This window comes from Epinephelus moara, chromosome 5 (assembly GCF_006386435.1).
Source record: "Epinephelus moara isolate mb chromosome 5, YSFRI_EMoa_1.0, whole genome shotgun sequence".
Lineage (NCBI taxonomy): Eukaryota > Metazoa > Chordata > Actinopteri > Perciformes > Serranidae > Epinephelus > Epinephelus moara.
In genome coordinates this window covers 31,546,846-31,566,868 of record NC_065510.1, presented here as the reverse complement: position 1 = coordinate 31,566,868, position 20,023 = coordinate 31,546,846, and the positions used below count along the sequence as shown (strand labels likewise).

Genomic DNA, 20,023 nt, shown 5'->3' with positions numbered 1-20,023 from the left:
GTTTACCACATTTGAGCCATTTGCATCCTAAGATATAACTAGCTACTAGCCCACTACTGTGACTACTTTATGTCTCTTTAACTTGTATTTTATTTATCTTATCAGAGTACAAATTAAAAGCGCGCTTAAATTCTTTGCAGCTAACTGTGTGGTTTCTAATTCAAACTCTTTGTTCCCACTCAGAGACAAACTCGACCTCAGGGCCTGTCTTACCGCACTGATGACAAATACTCAGATAAATCGAGATATGATTATTTCCCACAGACAAAACGCAATTTCCTGATCAGCCACAATCCCTGTGAGCCGCGTTAAGATGCGCATTCACACTGAGCTGCCAGTTTCCTCCGGAGGACCGAGCAGCTCCGGGGCTGAATTACATGCGCAGTCCTGCCGTGAATCACACATCACCACGGCAACCAGCGTTCACACCGAGTCCCCGTCAGCATCAGTGGGGTCCGATCCCATCCACAGGCGACAGGAGAGCACAGAAAAACACAGTAAGTTTATATTCTCTTCTTTGCATTCATATATTTGTGAGGTCGAAGCCGCTTATTTGTGTATTAGACGCACGTGTTTGCGGGTGAGGAGAGCCTGTGCCGCTGCGGTATGTCTCCCTATAGGAGAGGTGTTTCTTCACATGACGCGATTAAGTGATTTAATGCAGGTGATTCATGATTTTTCCTCTGCTGTAGTGAATCAATGGACAGACATCACGTCTTTATTCGGGTGTTGTGTGGAGCTGTATGTCTTCATTACAGGCTGAAATGCGTTGTAATTCGCGCTGCCTTCACGTTACATAAATTACAATTAAATACGCATCTAATGATTGTCCTCATGGCTCCAGGCTACATTCATTAACTCATTAAACTCAAGCTTCACCATGTAGAAGATGAACAGTGTGACATTTAAGATCATAAAAGTGTTTAAAAACGGGCTCCATCTGCTGGAATAATATTTCATTCAGATGTATAATTAGATAGAAAATTGGTTTTGTCAGCCTTCTGTCTGTTTCCTGTGCCTCTGCTCCATCACTGACTCCTGGTTAGACAGCATGTATGTCTTGTGGCAGCAGTCTTCAATGCAGCAAGTTCAGATATGCATGACCAGTGAACCCTGAAGAACTTGAGAGGCTCAGGCATAAACAGCCCACTCTTACCTATTCATAACACAGCACGTCTTCACCTTTAAAAAGCTGTGTCCTCCCCTGTCCTGTTAGCTGATAAATATATGTCAGACTGAGGCGATGAATTAAACTGTACAATCATGCCATCATTCTGACAGCAGCATTCTGTTACAGTGGAGGAAATGTGCATTTAAAAAAGATGTCATTTGCAGCTCTCATCTGCTGGACTGGTTTCCTGTCAGCGTGTGGGAACACTGAGTGTTTGACAGCAACACCCGGCTCATTTGTTAATCACAGATTCAGGATGATTCATCATACCCACACTTCCCTCCAAGTGTAGGGAGGAAAAATGGTGGTCAGCACAGATGACCACTTTAGCCACCCACTCACCAAGAACACCAAGTACTCCTGGAGGCTACTTGAGAAATATACTCACTTAAGAGCCTTTTTTTTCTCACTTGACAAAAGCTGCTTCGTCTTCGTCTTTTCTATAGTTTAGAGGTGATAATTTTGCACCAGTGTTCTCTGTTCCGCTGTAATAAAAGTCCAAAATATCCAGAATTAAATTTGATTTAAGGTTTCCACTTATTGACAATATATACTTCCTTTTCAGCAGATAGCAGACGTTGGGTTTGTCCGGCGGCCTTAGCTAATGATCCTATATCTCCTTTATCAAAAGCACATTTTCTGTGCATCAGGGACGTCTCCCGCAGCATAAAAACTGTAGCTCTTTGCCTCCTGGTGAGTGTATCATCATTGTGAGTCACTGGCGTCAGTGGGGCCTGTGGGGTCCTTGGCTGAGGGAAGGTGTTGTGTTGCACTGTGTGAATGAGATAAGTGGATCCTCACCTCTTCCCTCCACATTTAGACGATCATTTGATCGAGGAGAGAAAATAGAATCATTATCAGAGCGGAGAGGCATTCAGCGCTGTAGTGGTGGCGCGTTAGATTTACACGTTGATTCTAAACATTAAGGATAAGTGTTTGGAGAGATGGGGCTGAGATATATGAGATTAGTCATACACAGTGTTCGTGAGACGTTTACTTTAGACTGTTGGATGGGATAAACAGGAGGAAAGCAGGCTCCCCTATGAGGATAGCTGCAAACACAGAAGTCTGAAGTCAATAAAATATGCCCCCACTTCGAAAACATAATTATGATTGCACTTACCATAACCTCACAGAATAATCAACTATTAACGGAATACTCTGACATTTTGGGAAATATGCTTATTTGCCTTCTTGCTGAGAGAAGATAGATATCTCATGTGTGTATGGAGCTACTGCCAGCAGCCCGTCAGCTTAGCTGAGCATAAAGACAGGAAACATGGGGAAACAGCGAGCCTGGCTCTGTCCAAATGTAACACAATCAACCAATTAGCACCTCTAATACAAAAACTAAAGCCTTAGTTATATTTCCCGGACATGAGCCGATGCAGAATTGTGACAAGGAAACGTTTGAATCTTTTATTCTCTGTGTGAGTTTGTCTTTGCAGCAAGCTGATATTCTCCCAAACAGTAGGGGACACTGTATTGAAACACACATCTAGAGCGTGGGTCTCCATTTTCTCCACCCATTTTGCATCCACATTATTAGAAAGTGTCGGATCTGCACAGACAGGCGTAAACCCACCGCACTGGACCCCCATGAAAGGGCGTGTGTGATAGTGTAGCATCACTTAGGCCATGCGGACACTCATGGCCCTCGTGGATGCATCAAGCATAAATCAAGCATTAAGTAAAGATCACGTTGTTTTACAGAGGGTTATGTGTCAGAGTTTTACTCAGGAGCTTGTGTTAACAACTTGGGAAGTGTACATGAACTCGGAGCTCTAAAAGAAAAATCCACTTACAATGACATAAATACCACGATAGGTGGGCGTTCACATGGACTCTTCATGAACATGATAAACATGACCCCATTTGAACGCAGCAGATGGCTTGGCTCCAAACAGTTACCAGGCAACCAGCAAAGACTCCAGGAAGTCAGTGCACCCAGCCAGGAAATAATCCAGCACATCACTTACTGTAAACCAACAAATTGCTGTTTGTTATGTATCTATAGTTTGTTATTTGATTTAACAAGCTAACAAGATAAAGAGTCCACAGCCATGCTAGCAGCCCTGCAAGGCTGTACTTTAGCACAGCAGTGCTTTAAGCTCAATGCTAACATCAAGTATAATGTGTACCATGTTCACCATGTCAGTTTAGTGTGTACATTAGCTAATATTTGCTCATTAACACCAAACACAAAGTACAACTGAGACTGACAGAAATGCCATGCATTTTGCAGGTACTTAATCATAAATCAAGTTTTTGAAAAAATACAATTTTTGACCTGATGATCACCAAGGTTGTTACAATTTGTCCTGAGGGAAGCATGAATCTCTACACCAGATTTCATGGCAATCCATCCAGTAGTTGGTGAGGTATTTAAGCTGAGATCAAAGTAGTGGACCAACAGACCGACACTGCATCTCAAACTAATTTCTTGCAGTATCAGAAATACTTTTTTAATGTGGTCAGTATTATTCTTGTCCTGTTTTTCCTCATCACACTGTCATCTTCTCCACCTTCCTTCATGTCCTGGCAGGATCCTGGATTTGAGCTACAAGCAGCACTGTCACATTTGGTTACAAAGCACACAGTCTGAGTCAGTCTGACCTCAGCTGTTTGTTCCTGCTCTCCAGATCTGTCCAGGCATTTTCAGCCATGGTGAAGCTAGGCAGCAATCTGTCTGATAAGCTGGAGAAGCAGCCGTCTGCGGACGACGGCTTTGATAACATCCCCCTCATCACACCCCTGGAGGTCAACCAACTCCAGCAGCCATTCGCAGACAAGGTAAGTGCGGCCTATTAGGCCAGTGTTTGTGAGTCTGTTTATGTGCCTGCCTACTTATGTTTGTTTTTCTCTAAAATGCTCTGTTTCTAAGTTGCACGTCGACCACAACAAACCATATGCCTTACACAGCACTGCAGAAATAGCCAACAGATTACGACTCACTGCAGAACCCATCTGGACAAACACCATTAAAATTCATGTGGGCGTGCTTACCTTCAAGCACAAGCCCCAACTCTGAGACGGCTGTATTTACCTTCCCTTACCTACCGTCCCAGGTTAGGACCTTGGCATCAGCCTGCGCATTGCAAGCACCTATTTGAATGCATAATGCAAGAAGAAAGCCCTCACAATCATATTTCGGTTGGAGGATGCACTCAGCAGCACAGGATGTTCCACAGGCTGATTAGATGTTGCTGAAAAATTAACATAAAAACACTTTGTAGCTTCCAAATGTGTTTTTAAGGCATCGATTAAAACTGGCTGCTTTTGCAAATGATGCTTGTGTATTTTTAGACATGCAAAACAGCATTTTCAGTGAAAACAGTATCACTGAGCCTCCGCTGAGCACTGGGGACAACATCATCCATCAACCATAATGGAAAACAAATAACAGCTAATTAGTAGTTATTTTGTTTTGTTTTTTTCCTAGAAGAGCCACAATTACAGTGCATTGTTTCTGCTGTAGGTCATTGTGAAGACGTCAACACAGTATCAGCTGCAGCAGAAGAAGAAGAACAAGCTGTACGTGCCCAATATCAAGAAGCTGAATATCAACTTCTACAGTGATGTTTCAGAGAAAGCCAAGGTACAACCACAACCTGATGTCTGAGAATTGACTTCTGATATAGTTTATTTCCTCTGTTCCATAGAACTCCGTTGTTGTCTTAAAACTATCAAAATCACATTTAGTCGTGCCATTTTGCAGTCAAAATTAACAATCAACATGCTTTTAGTGTATTAATAACAGTTTTCTATTATGGAAAGGAAACAAAAACATCTTCAGAAATGCTCCTTTTCATCTCAGCTGGCTGGAGGGGCGTGTCACTGTTCGATTGATAACAGCTGGCCAGCTGCCAGAGTGTCAGTGTTAGGGTTAGACCCCAAGGAAGTGCTTCGGGCTTTGTAGTAGCTGAACAGTGGTACTGCTTTCTGGGGTCCGTCATGTGTTGCCATTGGGCCCAAAAAGACTTTTTCCATAGACTTACACTGGGAAAGAAATGTTTGTGACTCAATGGATACATTTTTTTAAGCGTCACATCCCCCGAAAAAGTTTCACCATCAGGATTTGATTCACTCAGTCCGACATCTACAAGAGCCGAAAGATTAAATCATTTTATTCCCATTCAAGTTAGTGGCACGCTAAACTGGAGGTTAGCTGCTTGGCCCTGCTCGGCCGTGCTCAGCAGCTTTAGGTCTCTGCTGCACCTGCTGTTTGGGCCCAATGATGTGGGAGCAGCGCCGATCATCTGGGTAATTTCATACTGTGGGAAAAGAGCTTTTTTGGCTTCATATACCACTGAGCAACATTCATAGGATGAATGAATGGGGTCCAGTCGCCAATGCTGTATCAAGGTCTCTTAATACATCCATGGTTAGGGTATGGTCACGCATGAGCGATATCAACACCAGTGAATATTCACCATTTACTTCCATTCAATGTGGGCAAAGGGGCAAATTAAACATCTGCGTCCAGTGTCCAGCTGTTTCAGGGAAATATTTAGCCCTTTTTAAAGATGAAATTTTATAGTCCCTACTTGTTTTTGTTTTTCTAATTTTTATTTCTTTAACCTTTTTTTCAGTAGGAACTAATGAAATTGGGGCTGAGTGCCACAGACGGGGTTGGGAAGCCAGAAAGTATTATGAGGCGGGCTCATTGTTAGTGTTGGTCGTTTCATGGAATTTGTTGGCAATAACAAAAATGTATAGCCCACTTATTCTTCAAGTATTGATAACACTTGTTGCTGAAGTGGTGTATTTGTGTAACGGCTACTGTATGTGTGTATGTGTTCATGTGCGTGTTGTTGCTCAGATCACAGGTCTGATCCTTATAACTTTGGCCTTCCTGACCAGCCTGCTCCTCCTGCTCATGTACAAAGCCATGTGGTATGACCAACTCACCTGCCCAGAGGGTTTCATTCTTAAGGTGAGGAGCAGCATAAACATACACACAAACACACACACGGATGAGGTCCAAGCCATTAAAAAGCTGCTTAGCATTTGTCATTTGGCAGTTTTTATGGGTTTTCTATGCAGAAAACTGAGGAATGAGGAAAACAGTATGCATTCAAAAACACAAATATACACACACTGATGTATAAATGCAGATTTACATGATTCAGGGCAAGAAAGCAAATCTTAATATCTTGGCCATCATCTTTCCACAGTCTCATCTGTGGATATCACAGACTTCTTATTTCATTATCCAGGACGAAGTAGTCTGTGCGACACCCACTCAGAGGGTACTTACACAGTCTACAATGCAGCTGGCGCTTTGTTTCTCGGCACACCCTCACATCAGTCACTTCTGGAGGATTCTCTGAAAACTGGAGCTAAAAAATTCAAACTCATTATCTCCCAACGACACCTTGGAGGCATCGTGTAGCGAACCAGCGCTGCCACGCATGTTAGTTAAAGAGGCTGTCTCGCAGAAGAAAATGAGAGAGTGGGAGAGACAGAGGGAGAAGGAGGGAGAGGGAGCTACAGAGCCAGCTTTCTGGTCAGGCAGAGATTGGGACGCCCGCCTGTGAATCGGAGGGGTCTTTAATTAGGGCTGAGCGTGACTAAACTGTGATTAAAGGCTTAACAGTGAGGGGGGAAGCAAGGAAGCGAAGGGGGGAAGGGGGGACCTTCCGGCAAGGCTTTTGAAGTTTTTGCCGGTTACAGTTGCTTTCAGCATTTTTTCCTGCTAATGCGTTGTTGGAGACATAAAAAGAGGAGTGAGGATGGAGGATGGAGGGAGGCGTAGTCGCTGCTGTGCTTTTGAGAAGTTTGACTCCTCACTGTGAGCGAAGGTCAGGTAGTGGAGCCTCGGAAGGGAAACACTCGCGAGGTCAACACAACTCAGTGGGCTCTTTGCAAAACATAACATTAACAGGATGGACACTCAGTTTGTTTGGTTTAACTCACACAGATTTTGTCTCGTACACACTGACAATCCTGTAAAACAAGTTAAAGTGTGTTTAAAGATGTTGCAAAGGATGCTTTTATCTTGAGTGAAGGCTCGTACTTATTAAACTTGGCAACTATGGTGTGTAAGTGACATTTGTGGTGTGTACCAGTGATAAACCTATGTTGTACTGTGACACAGACATTTGCTCTCAATTATTTCTCACTGATGGAGAGTTGTAACAGGCCTCACTAGTAAATGTACCATTTTCCCATTTCTCTGTCTGCAGAGAGCAAAAACCACACAATGGTAATCATATAATAATATATAATAATAAATAATTAAAATAATTTAATCTAATCCTATAACTGATAGTAGCTGATTCTAGCTCCCTCCTCTGCCCTGATTCTTGTTGAGGCTTGGATGTCATCATTTTGTCTGGTTAAGTAACAGATGTTGTCTTATTGTAATGTCCTTGATATAATAGTCTTTGTTGTGATGCAATGACACATTTATTTGATCAACCTTGATTGTCAACACTGCTAATACCAACTGAAAGTACTTGGATTTAACATGATCTCTGAAATGCTTGTTCCAGCTGAAATGTAGTTTCAGGAACGTCTTCCCCAAAGTGCAAAAAGCCACGTTACACTGTGGGATCATTTCCAAGCACTGTGGCCTTTTTGATTATGTTAAGTTTTCACAATTTAGAGATACATCAAAATACCACCACCAACACATCCTGAAAATGTATTTGTGTGCATCATTAACATGTTGATGATTACCCCCTCCTTCAACAAAGACAAAAAATAAATGCACACTTTCAGTTTCATGAAATGTAGTTATGAAAGATGCCCTAGACAAGTTTCTTAATTATAATCACACAGTAAATGAATTTCAGGAAGAAAGAAACAGTCTACAGGCATTTTCAGAACAGAGAAACATTTTCATAGTTTTAAGAACCCTTCTTTTGATTGTGCCCGCACTGCAAGAACTAGGAACAATTGTCGTTCATATGATGCCATTTAGAGGTACTTTTTAAGCTCCTGTTTCAGAGTAGGTACTCTCCCAGCACAAGAGGAACCTTGAGTGAAGTAAGTGTACAATGATTGGTCAAACACGTGGGCCGATGCACTGCTGGCAACCCCCGTTTTTAAAAACCCTTTAGCCATTTAAACAACACAAAATACAAAAAAACTCTTAACAAGAAAATGAAGTCCAGGCTTTACTAAGCATATATGCAACAGTGGAGACACAACGTAATTATGACCCGTCAAAGTGAAAGTGACGTTGCCATACCAACTGCAGGCTGACTTACATCATGTCAGTATTCCTACAGGCGGTGCAAATGCAAACAGAAAAAGGCCCTTGTAGGTTTGCAGTTCTTGAGGGAGCTCCCATGTGGGCAGTTCCTCTCAGGGAGAACTGTTTGGTCCAAAAATGCTTGACATCGCCCTGCTGAGATGAACTTGTGTTGCTCATGTCAGAGTAGTTTTACATCTAAACTGAAACAAACAATGTTTGTCTTTGTGTTGTAACAGCAGAAGCACTGCACCCCGGCAGCTCTGGAGATGTACTACACAGAGCAGCAGCAGCAGGAGGAGCCGGGCGTCCGCGGCGGGCCCAACACCGGCCTGTATGCCGCTCTCAGCCACCTCAACCAGGTCAAGAGGACTGGGCCTGAGCTGCCATCGCCATGGTTACCAGTCATCAGTGCTCTGAAGGAGGCCGAGGTGGCCAAACAAGGCAGCGAGCCGCTGAAAGGAGTGCTGGAGGGAGAGGAGTGAGGGGGCTGACAGAAATGCAGGTGATAGAGGAGGAAATGATGACAGGGAGGCAGCGTAGGTTATTTTTGACTGTGTGTGTTCAATTTTTTTTTTCTTCTTCCCTCGTACAGTCCATTGAATCCCCTGTTTATACTGGTGCTCCAAAACCTTTAAGGTGTCTGTATAACTACTGAAAACAAGTCAGCCATGTAAACCACGCGTTTACTTAACTTCAATACAGAATCTGTTAATACAAGCTAATACCGAAATGTGTGTGTGTGTGTGTGTGTGTGTGTGTGTGTACTTGTACGTCAATATTTATGAGAACCAATTTCAGTTTTAGACCTTGAGAGTGAGGACTTTCTTGGAAAATGAGGACATTTTGGTCAGTCTTCACCTTCGTACACACCTTCAAAGGCCTGTTTGAGAATTCAGACTTAGGTTAAGGTTAGGGTTGGGGTAAGCGTTTAGTTGTCATAGTTTAAAGGGACATTTATTATCTGCAATATATATAATGTTACAATGTCAGATGTTCATATTAAACATGGCCAAATTTTTTAAATAATTAGGTTAAGAGTAAGAGTAGGAGGGTAAGAGTAATCCCTGTTGCAGGCTGCTACATGTAGCTACACGCTAATGTTAGGAAGATATGTTATCTTGGTTGCTGATGTTATAAATTTCTCCCTGATTTCTGATCACATTTCCGTTAGAACATGTTGCAAAGATCTTAGTTTGTACTTGTATTGGGGATTTTTCATTGTAGAAAGTGCCGCTTTACTTCCTTACAGTCATTCCACAGCTGCAATCAGGGTGCAGAGACGTAGAGAGCATAAATGTGAAAGACCTGGAAAAGCTGACCAATCACAGCAGACTGCGTTTTTCAGAAGGGCGAATAAAGAGACAGGCATTAAAACGGAGTGTTTTAGACAGAGGGTGAACATGGGTGTTTTAGCAAAGATAGTATGAGAAAATAAGCGTTTTTTTGACCATTAAAGCATGTAAACATGTTCTAGTATAAACCTAAAGTACAGGTATGAACCTGAAAATGAGCATAACAGGTCCTCTTTAAGGTTAGGGTATGAGGGTTGATAATCTCTATAAACAGATTCTGCAAATATTTGCAGAATCTGGAGACAAGGGGACAAGATTTTTGCCTCAGACGTGTTATGGTTTCTGTTTGTAGTCCAAGTAGTATTAACCAATCATGTTTGAACAGCAGGTGTGAAGAGGCGAAAGGCATTGACCGAAATTCAATCTCAGAGCCCGTCAGCTATGTCTGAGATGGCTTTATGTTACCTTTTTAAAATTGCAGATATCTGCTTATAGAGAGCCAAAATAACCGGCGCCTGGAAAAAGAAATCTTCACCAAGATCTCCACTGGCTTCATTGCATCAGCCAGAAATACTGGCCTTCGCCCTCAGAGGTTTGTCATTGTCAGACGATAGCTGATTGGTCTGAGATTCGGGGCTAGGGAAAGCAATATTTCAATAAAAGTCCTCACAAGTATACAAGTACAGGGTTTTGTGTGTGTGTGTGTGTGTGTGTGTGTGTGTGTGTGTGGTGAGTTGTTGTGGTTAGAGGCAGGAATGTTATTAAAGTGTTGGAGAATGTGCCTGACTTTTACAGTGTTACTGAGGCATGAGTAATCTCCACCATCTGCATTCAGTGTGTGTGTGTATACGCTCATGTAAATACTGTACACTGTAAAGTGCTCACATACATATGAGCACATATGTGTCATATGCATAGTTGCGTTCGGGTGTGTGCGTATGTGTACGCTGTATGATTTGTGTACTTGTCTGAGAAAGTTTGAGGTGAGAGAAGCGAGGCGAGAGCTCGGAGTGAGAAGTGAAGATAACAAGTTTTTAATGAGATTACTGCGAGTTTCTCCTCATCACGCCGTCTTGTTATCTCGCCGTCTATTCATTTAGTTTCAGAGGGGAATGTATGAAATCATCAGTGAATGTGCTCACGGTTTAAACACTAAGTAGAGGAACTATAATTGCCCATTTTTTTAAATTTATTTTTTTGTCGAAATGAGTCGATCCTGCATCTTATTATCTGGAGACTAAACTACGGTTCTGTGTGTGTCTGCCGTTAATTCAGAGGAAAGTGTGTTGTAAAGAGACTCACACAGTGGCTTTGGAAAGCATTAAAGTATTAAAAATTAAAAACTACAACCTCTTTGTCATGAAGGGTTATTATCTGTATTGCTAAGCCATTTTAATCTGTTTTAAAGTAAACCTATAACACAATAAAGTGTGCAGTAAGTACATGGGTGTGACAACTTTCTAAAGCCGCTGTACAGCTCTTCATTTGAAGACTCTTATTATCTTAGAGGATGATGTAAGCTAATTACTGTAATTATAGATAACAGTTAAGAGCTTCTATTGTATTACTACAAAAACAAAATCTAAATTTAAATAATGCTTTACGTTCATGTGTGGAAAATGACTGTAAAAACTAGGAAATTATTAGTTTTGTTATTACGTTTTGTTTTTGGTTCATGTTGCTGTAAGTATTCTGTAATGCCACTGTAAATGAACATGTACAGTAGAACCACAGGTTTGACTCATCATGATCTTACATGAATGTATGAAGTAGCTGCTCTAATCATGCAGTAGACGTAATAAGTGCTTATAATGTACTACCTACAAGCTTCTATTGTCTACACATCTTTCTATTTATTTCATTAACAGATCATTTACGTGAGTATTATTTGGTAAAGTTGTGTCTGTAAATCTTGCTTTATTAAGTATGAAGAGTTCTTTTCCAATGCACTGTACATCCATTTTTAAGGGAAGCTGATATTGTTTTACTTTATCAGACATAATTCAAAATGATCTGACACATCCTGTAATTTGTCCTAATTATCTGCTTATCACTTATTTCGACCTACCTTTTCTCCTTGTCACTTTTTCAAACTATCTTATTTTGGAACAAAACTCTTCGTGTGAGCAGGACGAATGTGAGATCACAGCGCAGCTTGTGCTTTTGGGGTTCAAGTGCCAAACATTTACATCAGGCCCATCTGCTCTGATGTCACTGACTGAACAGAAATAAATGACTGAAGTGTTGAGTTCTCTCATTCACAACCAGCCCCGGTGATTTAGATTCAGTGCCTGTAATGACCTGAATTAATGATTTGCCGTGACTGATGAAATATTGGAGGTTGGATTTAACAGAAACCATTTGTTAGGTGTTTTTCACCATTTTTACTTGAGTCAAAATACATGAACTGGCAACAAAATGTACTTGAGTATCAAAATTAAAAGTTGTTCAGGGGTTTGTAATATTACACATTTTATAGTGATGGGATTATTGTCATTAAAGCTGTTACATAGCAATTTAATTTTGCAGCTGGTCGAGTTACAGATCATTTTAACTACATTATAATGATGCTTAATGATGATGAGTTTTATTTGCATCACTAACACATAGGTGACTGTACTTTACAGATGTTGACACAAGCTCTCAATATAAAATATGATTGATTGTTGCAGATTCAGTTACCTCACATTTTATTAAATAGCTTAAGTTATCTCTTCCTCAACCAGCTACAACTGTAAACTGCTGCTTACACTTTAATCCGTCAAATATATTAATGATAATAATCAAGTGATATAACTTAATGGTAAGAAACACTAAATAGTGAGTTGTTGCCGAGGAACGACTGAGGAATCAGGGTGTATTGCTCATATGTATTTCCTGATAACCCTGAATGGTGTTTATAGATAATGATACGTTAGTTGAAGACAGACCACAACACACTTGGTGAAATATTATGTAATGATGAGGTGTCTGTGGGTTGGTGAACTCAGCTACTAAAACTGTCTTCATGAGTCATTCCTCATCAACTTTAAATCAGCTGCTGAGCTGCACAAAACTCAATCATTAAAATGAACAAAACCACTCATTGATCACTAATTACCAGAGTTTATTACCTTGTTCTGTCTCATCAAGTAAAGTGATGTGCCACACTGAGAAGTTACCCATAACCCTCCATCACTTCCCAGCTATCTTACCTCTACATACCCCTTTTCTGACACCTCAAGTAATATAAGCATCGTCCCGCAAAACTAAACAGTAGCTGTGTTTTTACTGGTAATTGACAATTAGCTCCTTAAAAACAAACCCTATTCATTATCACTTAGTTCCTGATTTGTCCCACAATCGTTTTCAAGTGACGTACTGTTGAGTGTTACCCATATAACAGTGACGGGCTGTGTACATTTGCCCGTTTCATATTCATCTTATCAACGTTTATAAAGTGACATAACATGTACGCTGACTGTCATCAGGAGGTGGAGGGGATGGTGGGTGGCATGACACCTTGGCAAGACACCTGCAAGCTGCAGACCAACAAGGAAGCCAGTTGTGATTTCATGAGTCAATGCTGTTTTTCCTGCAGCTTTTTAGCTCCCAAACATGGGTGTTTTTAATCAGCTTGTCGCTGTGTTTCAAGTCTCTATTTCAGCACAAAAAGCGGTTGTTTCTTAAAGAGACATCACTGCTTTCCTGCCAAGATAGTGGCAGGAAAGCAGTGGCATCGTTGAAACATTTCAGCGTATCTGCTACATAAAAACATGAAAATGTAACATATCTGTGGTTTGTAGAAACCTACAATGCTATAAAAATGATTCTGGCAATTGTGTTGGACACATTTTACTTTTGATATTTAACGCACATTTTTCTTATGAAACTTTCAATGCAGGTCTCACCTCTGCATGCCATTCCTACTCTTTGAGCTACACGGGTTAAGAAATCACTGATCTTGAAACGTTTGATATCAGAGTCTGATTTGAAAGAAAAGAGAGAAGATCTAATCCTAAATAAGCAGCAGCAGAAGAAATATGTGCAGCTCCTTTTATACTCTGTTGCTCAACGATGATCAGTATGCATAGAATTCAAAATATGATTCCTTCATCCTCAAACTTTAGTTTAGCAATTCAAAGCCAAGCCACATCCTCTGTTAGTCTGTCTGTCTGTGTTTCTCTCTCTCTCTCTTTCTCTCTTTCTCTCTCTCTCTCTCTCTCTCTCTCTCTCTCTCTCTCTCTCTCTCTCGGGTTCACTGCTGTGAGCCTGTCTGCATCTCATTTACACTCACATATTTTCACACCATCGCTCTAAACCCAGGGATGTGTGTGCGTGTGTGTGTGTGTGTGCACGCGTGCGACTATGAAATCATTAACCTACAGTTATGTGTGTGTGTTTTCTAAAGTTTTTGTGTGAGTGTTCACATGTTATCCTTGTGCTTCTGTGTCTGTTACGGTGTGTGCTTAAGCCTTCGTGTGTCGGTGTGTGTTGGTGAGTGTGTGTGTGTGAGCCCATGCTTGGCTTGTTAATTAAATCTACATTACGCCCTGTTTAGCCTGTAGGGTCTTTTTTCTTCCCACTGTTACTGGGTGACATACTTTAGACGCTGTTGGCCCAGGGCATGGAACTAAATAAAGTGCTAAAAAATATTTATTAGGGCATTTACAGATCCCATGCTTGGTCAAGGCATAGCATGTTGTGCCAAAAAGGCTTAGATACAGGACCAGGGGAAAATCACGTAAAATCAGCCGAGTAGTCACGTAAAAGCCGCCAAGCCCCATTTTCCTGCTTTATAGCATCAACAGATCTGAACAGTAAAATAGCAGGTTGGCTTTTTAATTTGTCCTGACTGATCAGAGTCCCCCCCACCTCCAGCCCTGAAGACTGTGAGGGAGGGCAGAGCCAAAAGTCATTTAGCCTACAGCACCCGAGCAGAATCAAGTTCCTCTGAGCCCTGATGTCAGTCAAACAGTGGAGAGGATGGAGGAAGTTCTGTCGTGATTTGAATATTGTGTTCCTGCTTGTCTGTTTTCCTCTGAAGCTGATCAGACAGGAGGCGTGATGATGCAGCTACCTCTCAAGCCGTGTCAGCATTTCAAGCAAACAATAACAAGATGGGTAGATCGAGGGAGGAGAAGGAGATGAAAACAAAGAGGAAGGTGGGACAGAGAGCAGGCCAGTATTTATCAAACTTCAAAAAGTGAAATTTGGGATTTTAAAAATACTTTTACTCCTACTCACTTACCTTACTTTTGGAAAACTTATTTGCTTGTCCAAGAATGACACCGATATCATGTCTGTATGTTAAATATTACCCTAGAGCCAGTAGCTGGTTAGCTTAGCTTAGCATAAAGACTTGAAACAGGGAAACACAGCTATCCTGGCTGCTATTTTATGGGAGGTTGTATGCTGAACTATTTCAGGTGATGGAACTTCAGATTTACTGCATATATATGCCACTTTCTGCAAGAAAGTGATGCACTACAGGGTGCACTTCCAAAACATTTTCACTCCGACCTTGCCAAATATCAACGCTTGGTCATGGACTTTCCACCTCGACATGTAACGTACAAGGTACCCTGGCTGTGTTGGCTGTTGACGTTCCTTCCACTTTCAAGTGGAAATGTACAGTTTGCGTACAGTCTCTTTCAAAATAAATGTACTACACTGGTACAACACTACAAATTGATGTTTTTTTTCCTTCAACAACAAACGTACGTGGTTTCGTTTAGCCAACACATGCACATGGTTGGGTTTATAAAAAAAATAACAGGGTTTGGCTTTACGTTAATACGGGAAGCGAACACCAGCATCCTGAATGAGAGTTGGTGGTTGTTGGACCCATCCACCATCCTTACCACCCACCCTCCTCTGACTTTTCGCCCCCTTAACTTAGGTTGTTGTCCCACTGTGTCTGTCAGGAGGAAACACAGTACAGTAACAGTGACCATCAGTGTATCATGCCAACGTGAAAGGTTTGCAGTTTTCTTTGGTGTTTGACTCAGGAAGTCACGCCAGTATTCGAGGACTTTGGAATGACACCATGTTGGCCCTTCCAGTGGAGAACACGTGATGCAGTGCCATGTGGGCTGCCCTTAATACTACAAAACTTTCTGCACACTGTTGCATCCCGACATGGTAGTGCCTTTGCATTTATTTTTTGTTTTGCCCCTGCCTCTCAGACAGCTTAGTTTAACATTTGCATTTGATTGACAATTTTGTGGGGTACACAATTTTTTCTTTTTTTTCCCCATTCATCGTTCACTTATTAGGGCTACAAACAACAAGAATAAATATTAAATTGATTTTCTTTGTAATTGCTCTCCATGTTTCTTCATTTCCTGCACTTAGCGCAGAACTATATTCTCCTTATTATGGTTTCTTTGATGTACGTTGAGTCTGCCTTTCTTTCCTGCTCCAGTCTGGTTTTATTTTTAAGTCAATTTCCAGTTATGTCTTCCTTTTTAAATTATTTATAGATTTAAAAATATGAGGATGTTTTTAACAATGATAAAATGAACACTTTTTAATGTAAGGCAAATCCTAGTCTCTGATTGGCTGTTCCTGATCAGAGTATTCATGTGGATAATCATGTGAGTTGCTCATAAATGTTACTCCTACACTTAACTATAACTATATTGACATGTGTGTTACTCTTAAGAACCTCTTTCATGCCTAAGTTGTTTTATAGAGCATTGTTAAGTGTAATAAAATGTAATTAAAGTGTAAGTTTGATAAATAGTAAGAGAGAAAGTGAGGAAGAGAAAAGGAGACAGCAGAGAGATGGAAGGAAAAGCAGAAGAAAGGATGAACAAGAGAGAAAGAGCAGATGAGAGGCGGCCAGGCCTGGGAAGAGAAAGCGGGGGGTGAGGGTTTGGGTAGAAGAAGAGGAGGCGGTGGAGGCCAAGAGGCATGGAGGTGGTGGCGGTGGAGGAGGAGGAGGGTGAATCCAGGCTGACCCCTGTGTCTGTGTGTGTTGTTGTGTGTCTCAGTGGGTTTCCTCTGCCCTGGCGCCAGCTGGAAATGCCTCCACTAAGCAGAGGCAGTACACACATCATCCTCCATTCACCCCCATTCAGTCCCCTTTGATGAGAGTAACACTATACATGCCCAGCGCGCCTCACAGATCCTATCAAGCTGCTGTTTAAAGGGCGGGAGCGAGAGCCGGGGCAGCTGATCATAACTTATCGAGTGTTCGGACGCACTGTCATCCAGTTTCGTTGCCCTGCGGAGCAAATAAAAACCAGGACAATTGAGGAGGTTTTGGAATTGGAGTGATGTTGTTGTTACAGTGGTGGAGGTTTCATGAGGTACGCTGCCACCTAGGGGTCATCTCCCATGGTTGCAGATAGGAATGTGGTCTGCTCTGCTTATTTTGAACCACAAGTTTGATGAACGGAATTTAGGAGGATTATGTTTTCTTAAACGTCTTTAAAGTCACTAAAAAGCTAATGTGGAGACATCTTAATACCCTTCGTTTCTTTTCACATGGGAATTGTACCTTGTTGACCAAAACTTAAGTACCTGCTGTTGGATTAGTCACAGTCGCTCTTTAAAGTTGATCCTCATGATGGTCGTTTTAAAATGACTCAATAGCCATGAAATTAGTCATTAGTTTGTTATCCTGCCGTGATGTTGCCCTCATGCAACAAAAACCTCGCCAGTAAACAATTATCCGACCGACACGGCGAGGTAAAGGCCCAAATCTGCAGCCCAGACATGCCGTGAGGAGGAAAAACAACCGACTTTGTTTAGCTTAGCTTTAGTTTGCTTTGTTCTGGCCATTATGGAGCCGAAATATTGTCATTACTCATAGACCAAATCATTTTACGACATCCTGCAATTAAACTTTAAGCTAATAGGTTAATGAGACAAATGGAGTTTGAATGCTGGAAGTTGGTTTCTATTAAGGATGGTAAGCTGGGAGAAGAGCACTGTTGCATGCTCTGCACACACACACTGTTTTCTTTCTCTCCGTCTGTGAGCACACACACACACACACACACACACACACGCAAACACAAACACAGAGAACAGATTGGTTTGATTTAGGTTTGCGGTCCCCTCCCGGTGCAGCCTCAGACAGGCAGAGAGGACCAGAGCGCAGTGAACTCCAGTTCAGCCTGAGCCCGGCTGTCTCTGCTAAGCTTCAAGTTGAAACCCTCCAAATTGGGTTTAATCTGTGTTTTGCTTTGCCAATTATCGACCCGCAGAGCTGCATGGCAAATGGGGATGAATGAGCTTTAGATGGGCCTGGTTGAGAGGAAGGTCACGGTGTGATTAATGGTGATCTGTTGAATCCATGACTCGGTCGGCTAAGACGTAGCACGGGATTAGTTATCAGAAAATCTTCAGGAAAAAACGCAGAGCATGAGACAGCAGAAATGCAATTTGAAACTCTGCGTATAAAAATTAATGTGCAGCTGTAACTAAAACCAAAGTGGTTTTACCATACAGAGCGTTTGTTTTTCAATCAACATGGTTCCTAAATGTATCCAGACAAGAGGTCTGGTTTCTGCGTCATGTAATACTAGTGCTGTGGTATCAGTAGTTTTATGAAGATGAATATACTGTCTGTGAGTCTACTGTTCATTATAATCGCTGGTAATTACACCCTGCTCAGATCATCGTAGAGCACTCCGAAAAACAAAGTGACATCTCAATTCTAGACATCTTCATTTCAAGTGTTCGTGCACTTAAATTGTTGGAAAGTTTTATTCAGAATTTTCTTTTCCAAAGTTCACTTAAAGGGGCCCTCCGCCGCCCATTCGGATTGTTATCAGCCCATTAGATGCCCATTATTAGTTGTTATCACTACCATTATAATGCTTCAGATGGGGAAAACTGCACTTAACAATAGGCCAGAAGGTGAGTATCCAACATTGGGAGATGGTTGCAGTTTTGTTGGGTATCAGTTTCACTTTTGTTAGGTTTAGGCGACAAAACTACGTGGATAGGTTTAGAAAAAGATTGTGGTTGTGTGTTACGTTAACAATAACGTGTTAAGGTTGGGACACAAACAGTGCTCCCCTGGGTGAAAGTCCTGTGTTTGTTTGACGTATCCAGTCATCCCGACCTCTTCCCTATGCAGACTTTATTGCTTTCTATAGTACATCACCTGACTTCCTGTTATCGGAATTATTTCAGCCACTAGAGGTTGCCACCCAGGAGGTAGAGTAGGGCCATATTTAAACTGGTGACGACCATTAAATGGGTTGATATTGTTCAAAGTCGTTCAAAGTTAATCAGAAAGCCTGCATTACAAAAACTGGACGTGTGGGGTTTGAAAGAAGTTCCCTCTTAGGAGGCGAGGCTGTGGCGTCTAATGAATGATTCTAAAAGTTGCATTATGGAAAAACTCTGCTGCTTTGATTTGGACCCCTCTTTTTAAAACAAGTCTCTTGTGAGTCGCTGAAATTTATGTGTGTGACACTAAACTGCTGCAATGTCTCTTTAAATCAACTATTGGTGACGTACTTGTTTTTTATAACTTCTTTTGCGGTGACTATAACTAATGATTACTTTGATTGCAGATTAATGTGTATATTATGTTAGTCTCATGTCAAATCATAGTGACATGTATGCCCATCGCAGGTTCCTGTGCCCACCTTTCATTCCACCTATATCTGTAGTTTAATATCACAATGAACAAAGAAAAGCAGCACATCAATGACTTAAACGAGTACCTATCAAAATGATTGCCTTTTTTTCAGATGATCTACAAATTGATAAATCATTTATTTATTTAACAGCTTTATTTACTGTCCATATTAATGCATTTTGCGAAAAAGAATCAACATATAAACATTTTGTGATGGAGTGTCTCTCCCTCTTGGTTTGGGGCATAGCAGCAGAAGAATTTAGTTGTGACAAAATAAGAGACGTATACACCATAATTTGATGCAGAAAGTGCACAAATTGGTGCATAAAAAAACAGAATACAGGAAGTTTAAGTGTTTGATGCTTAAAATTTGCTAGCTTGCTAGCCCACAAACTTCCCGTTTTAAATGTGCCCCCCTAATGCTGAAACAAAACCTGTACCCTTGCTTTGGGGTATTTGTATCTGTCTGTCTCTTTCTTTATTTCAGGATGTCCCCACTGACCTGTCTTTTTCTCCCTATGCGTGTCTCCATCTCTCTCGGCTGGTGTCATGGTTGACACTCAAAGCATATTTGGGATTCCATCATTTAATTAAAGAAACACAGTGTTCATTTTGAATGACCCATTTTACTTCACTGTAACAAGAACACTGTGTGTTCATACTGTTTCTCTTTACAGTCAATGAAACTGTCCATAAAATACAGGCTGTGTTTGAAATCACTCTGTTTGTTATTTTATGCACCAGATTATTTGAGTGTCAAAACTGTGTAA

At 41.3% G+C, this 20,023-nt stretch overlaps 1 protein-coding gene across 2 annotated transcripts; it reads left to right on the top strand.

Moving 5' to 3' along the window:
- Positions 1–272: 272 nt before the first annotated feature.
- On the top strand, positions 273–12,173 carry caly (calcyon neuron-specific vesicular protein). 2 transcript variants are annotated; one of them, XM_050045459.1, is made up of 5 exons: positions 273–497; positions 3,814–3,964; positions 4,650–4,769; positions 5,994–6,107; positions 8,612–12,173. In XM_050045459.1, the coding sequence occupies exons 2-5, from the start codon at positions 3,836–3,838 to the stop codon at positions 8,855–8,857; spliced, it is 609 nt and encodes a 202-aa protein (XP_049901416.1). In that variant the 5' UTR covers positions 273–497; positions 3,814–3,835; the 3' UTR covers positions 8,858–12,173. The 2 variants fall into 2 exon arrangements, with proteins under 2 accessions (XP_049901416.1, XP_049901415.1); XM_050045458.1 differs by having other exon boundaries at positions 3,717–3,964.
- The last annotated feature ends 7,850 nt before the right edge of the window (positions 12,174–20,023 follow it).

What these genes read in the sequence shown, in the direction of transcription:
- caly (XM_050045459.1), top strand. Translation starts at nt 3,836, where the DNA reads ATGGTGAAGCTAGGCAGCAATCTGTCTGATAAGCTGGAGAAGCAGCCG. An exon ending in ATGTTTCAGAGAAAGCCAAG is followed by an intron (nt 4,770 to 5,993) that starts GTACAACCACAA and finishes GTTGTTGCTCAG; the next exon opens with ATCACAGGTCTGATCCTTAT. An exon ending in CAGAGGGTTTCATTCTTAAG is followed by an intron (nt 6,108 to 8,611) that starts GTGAGGAGCAGC and finishes GTGTTGTAACAG; the next exon opens with CAGAAGCACTGCACCCCGGC.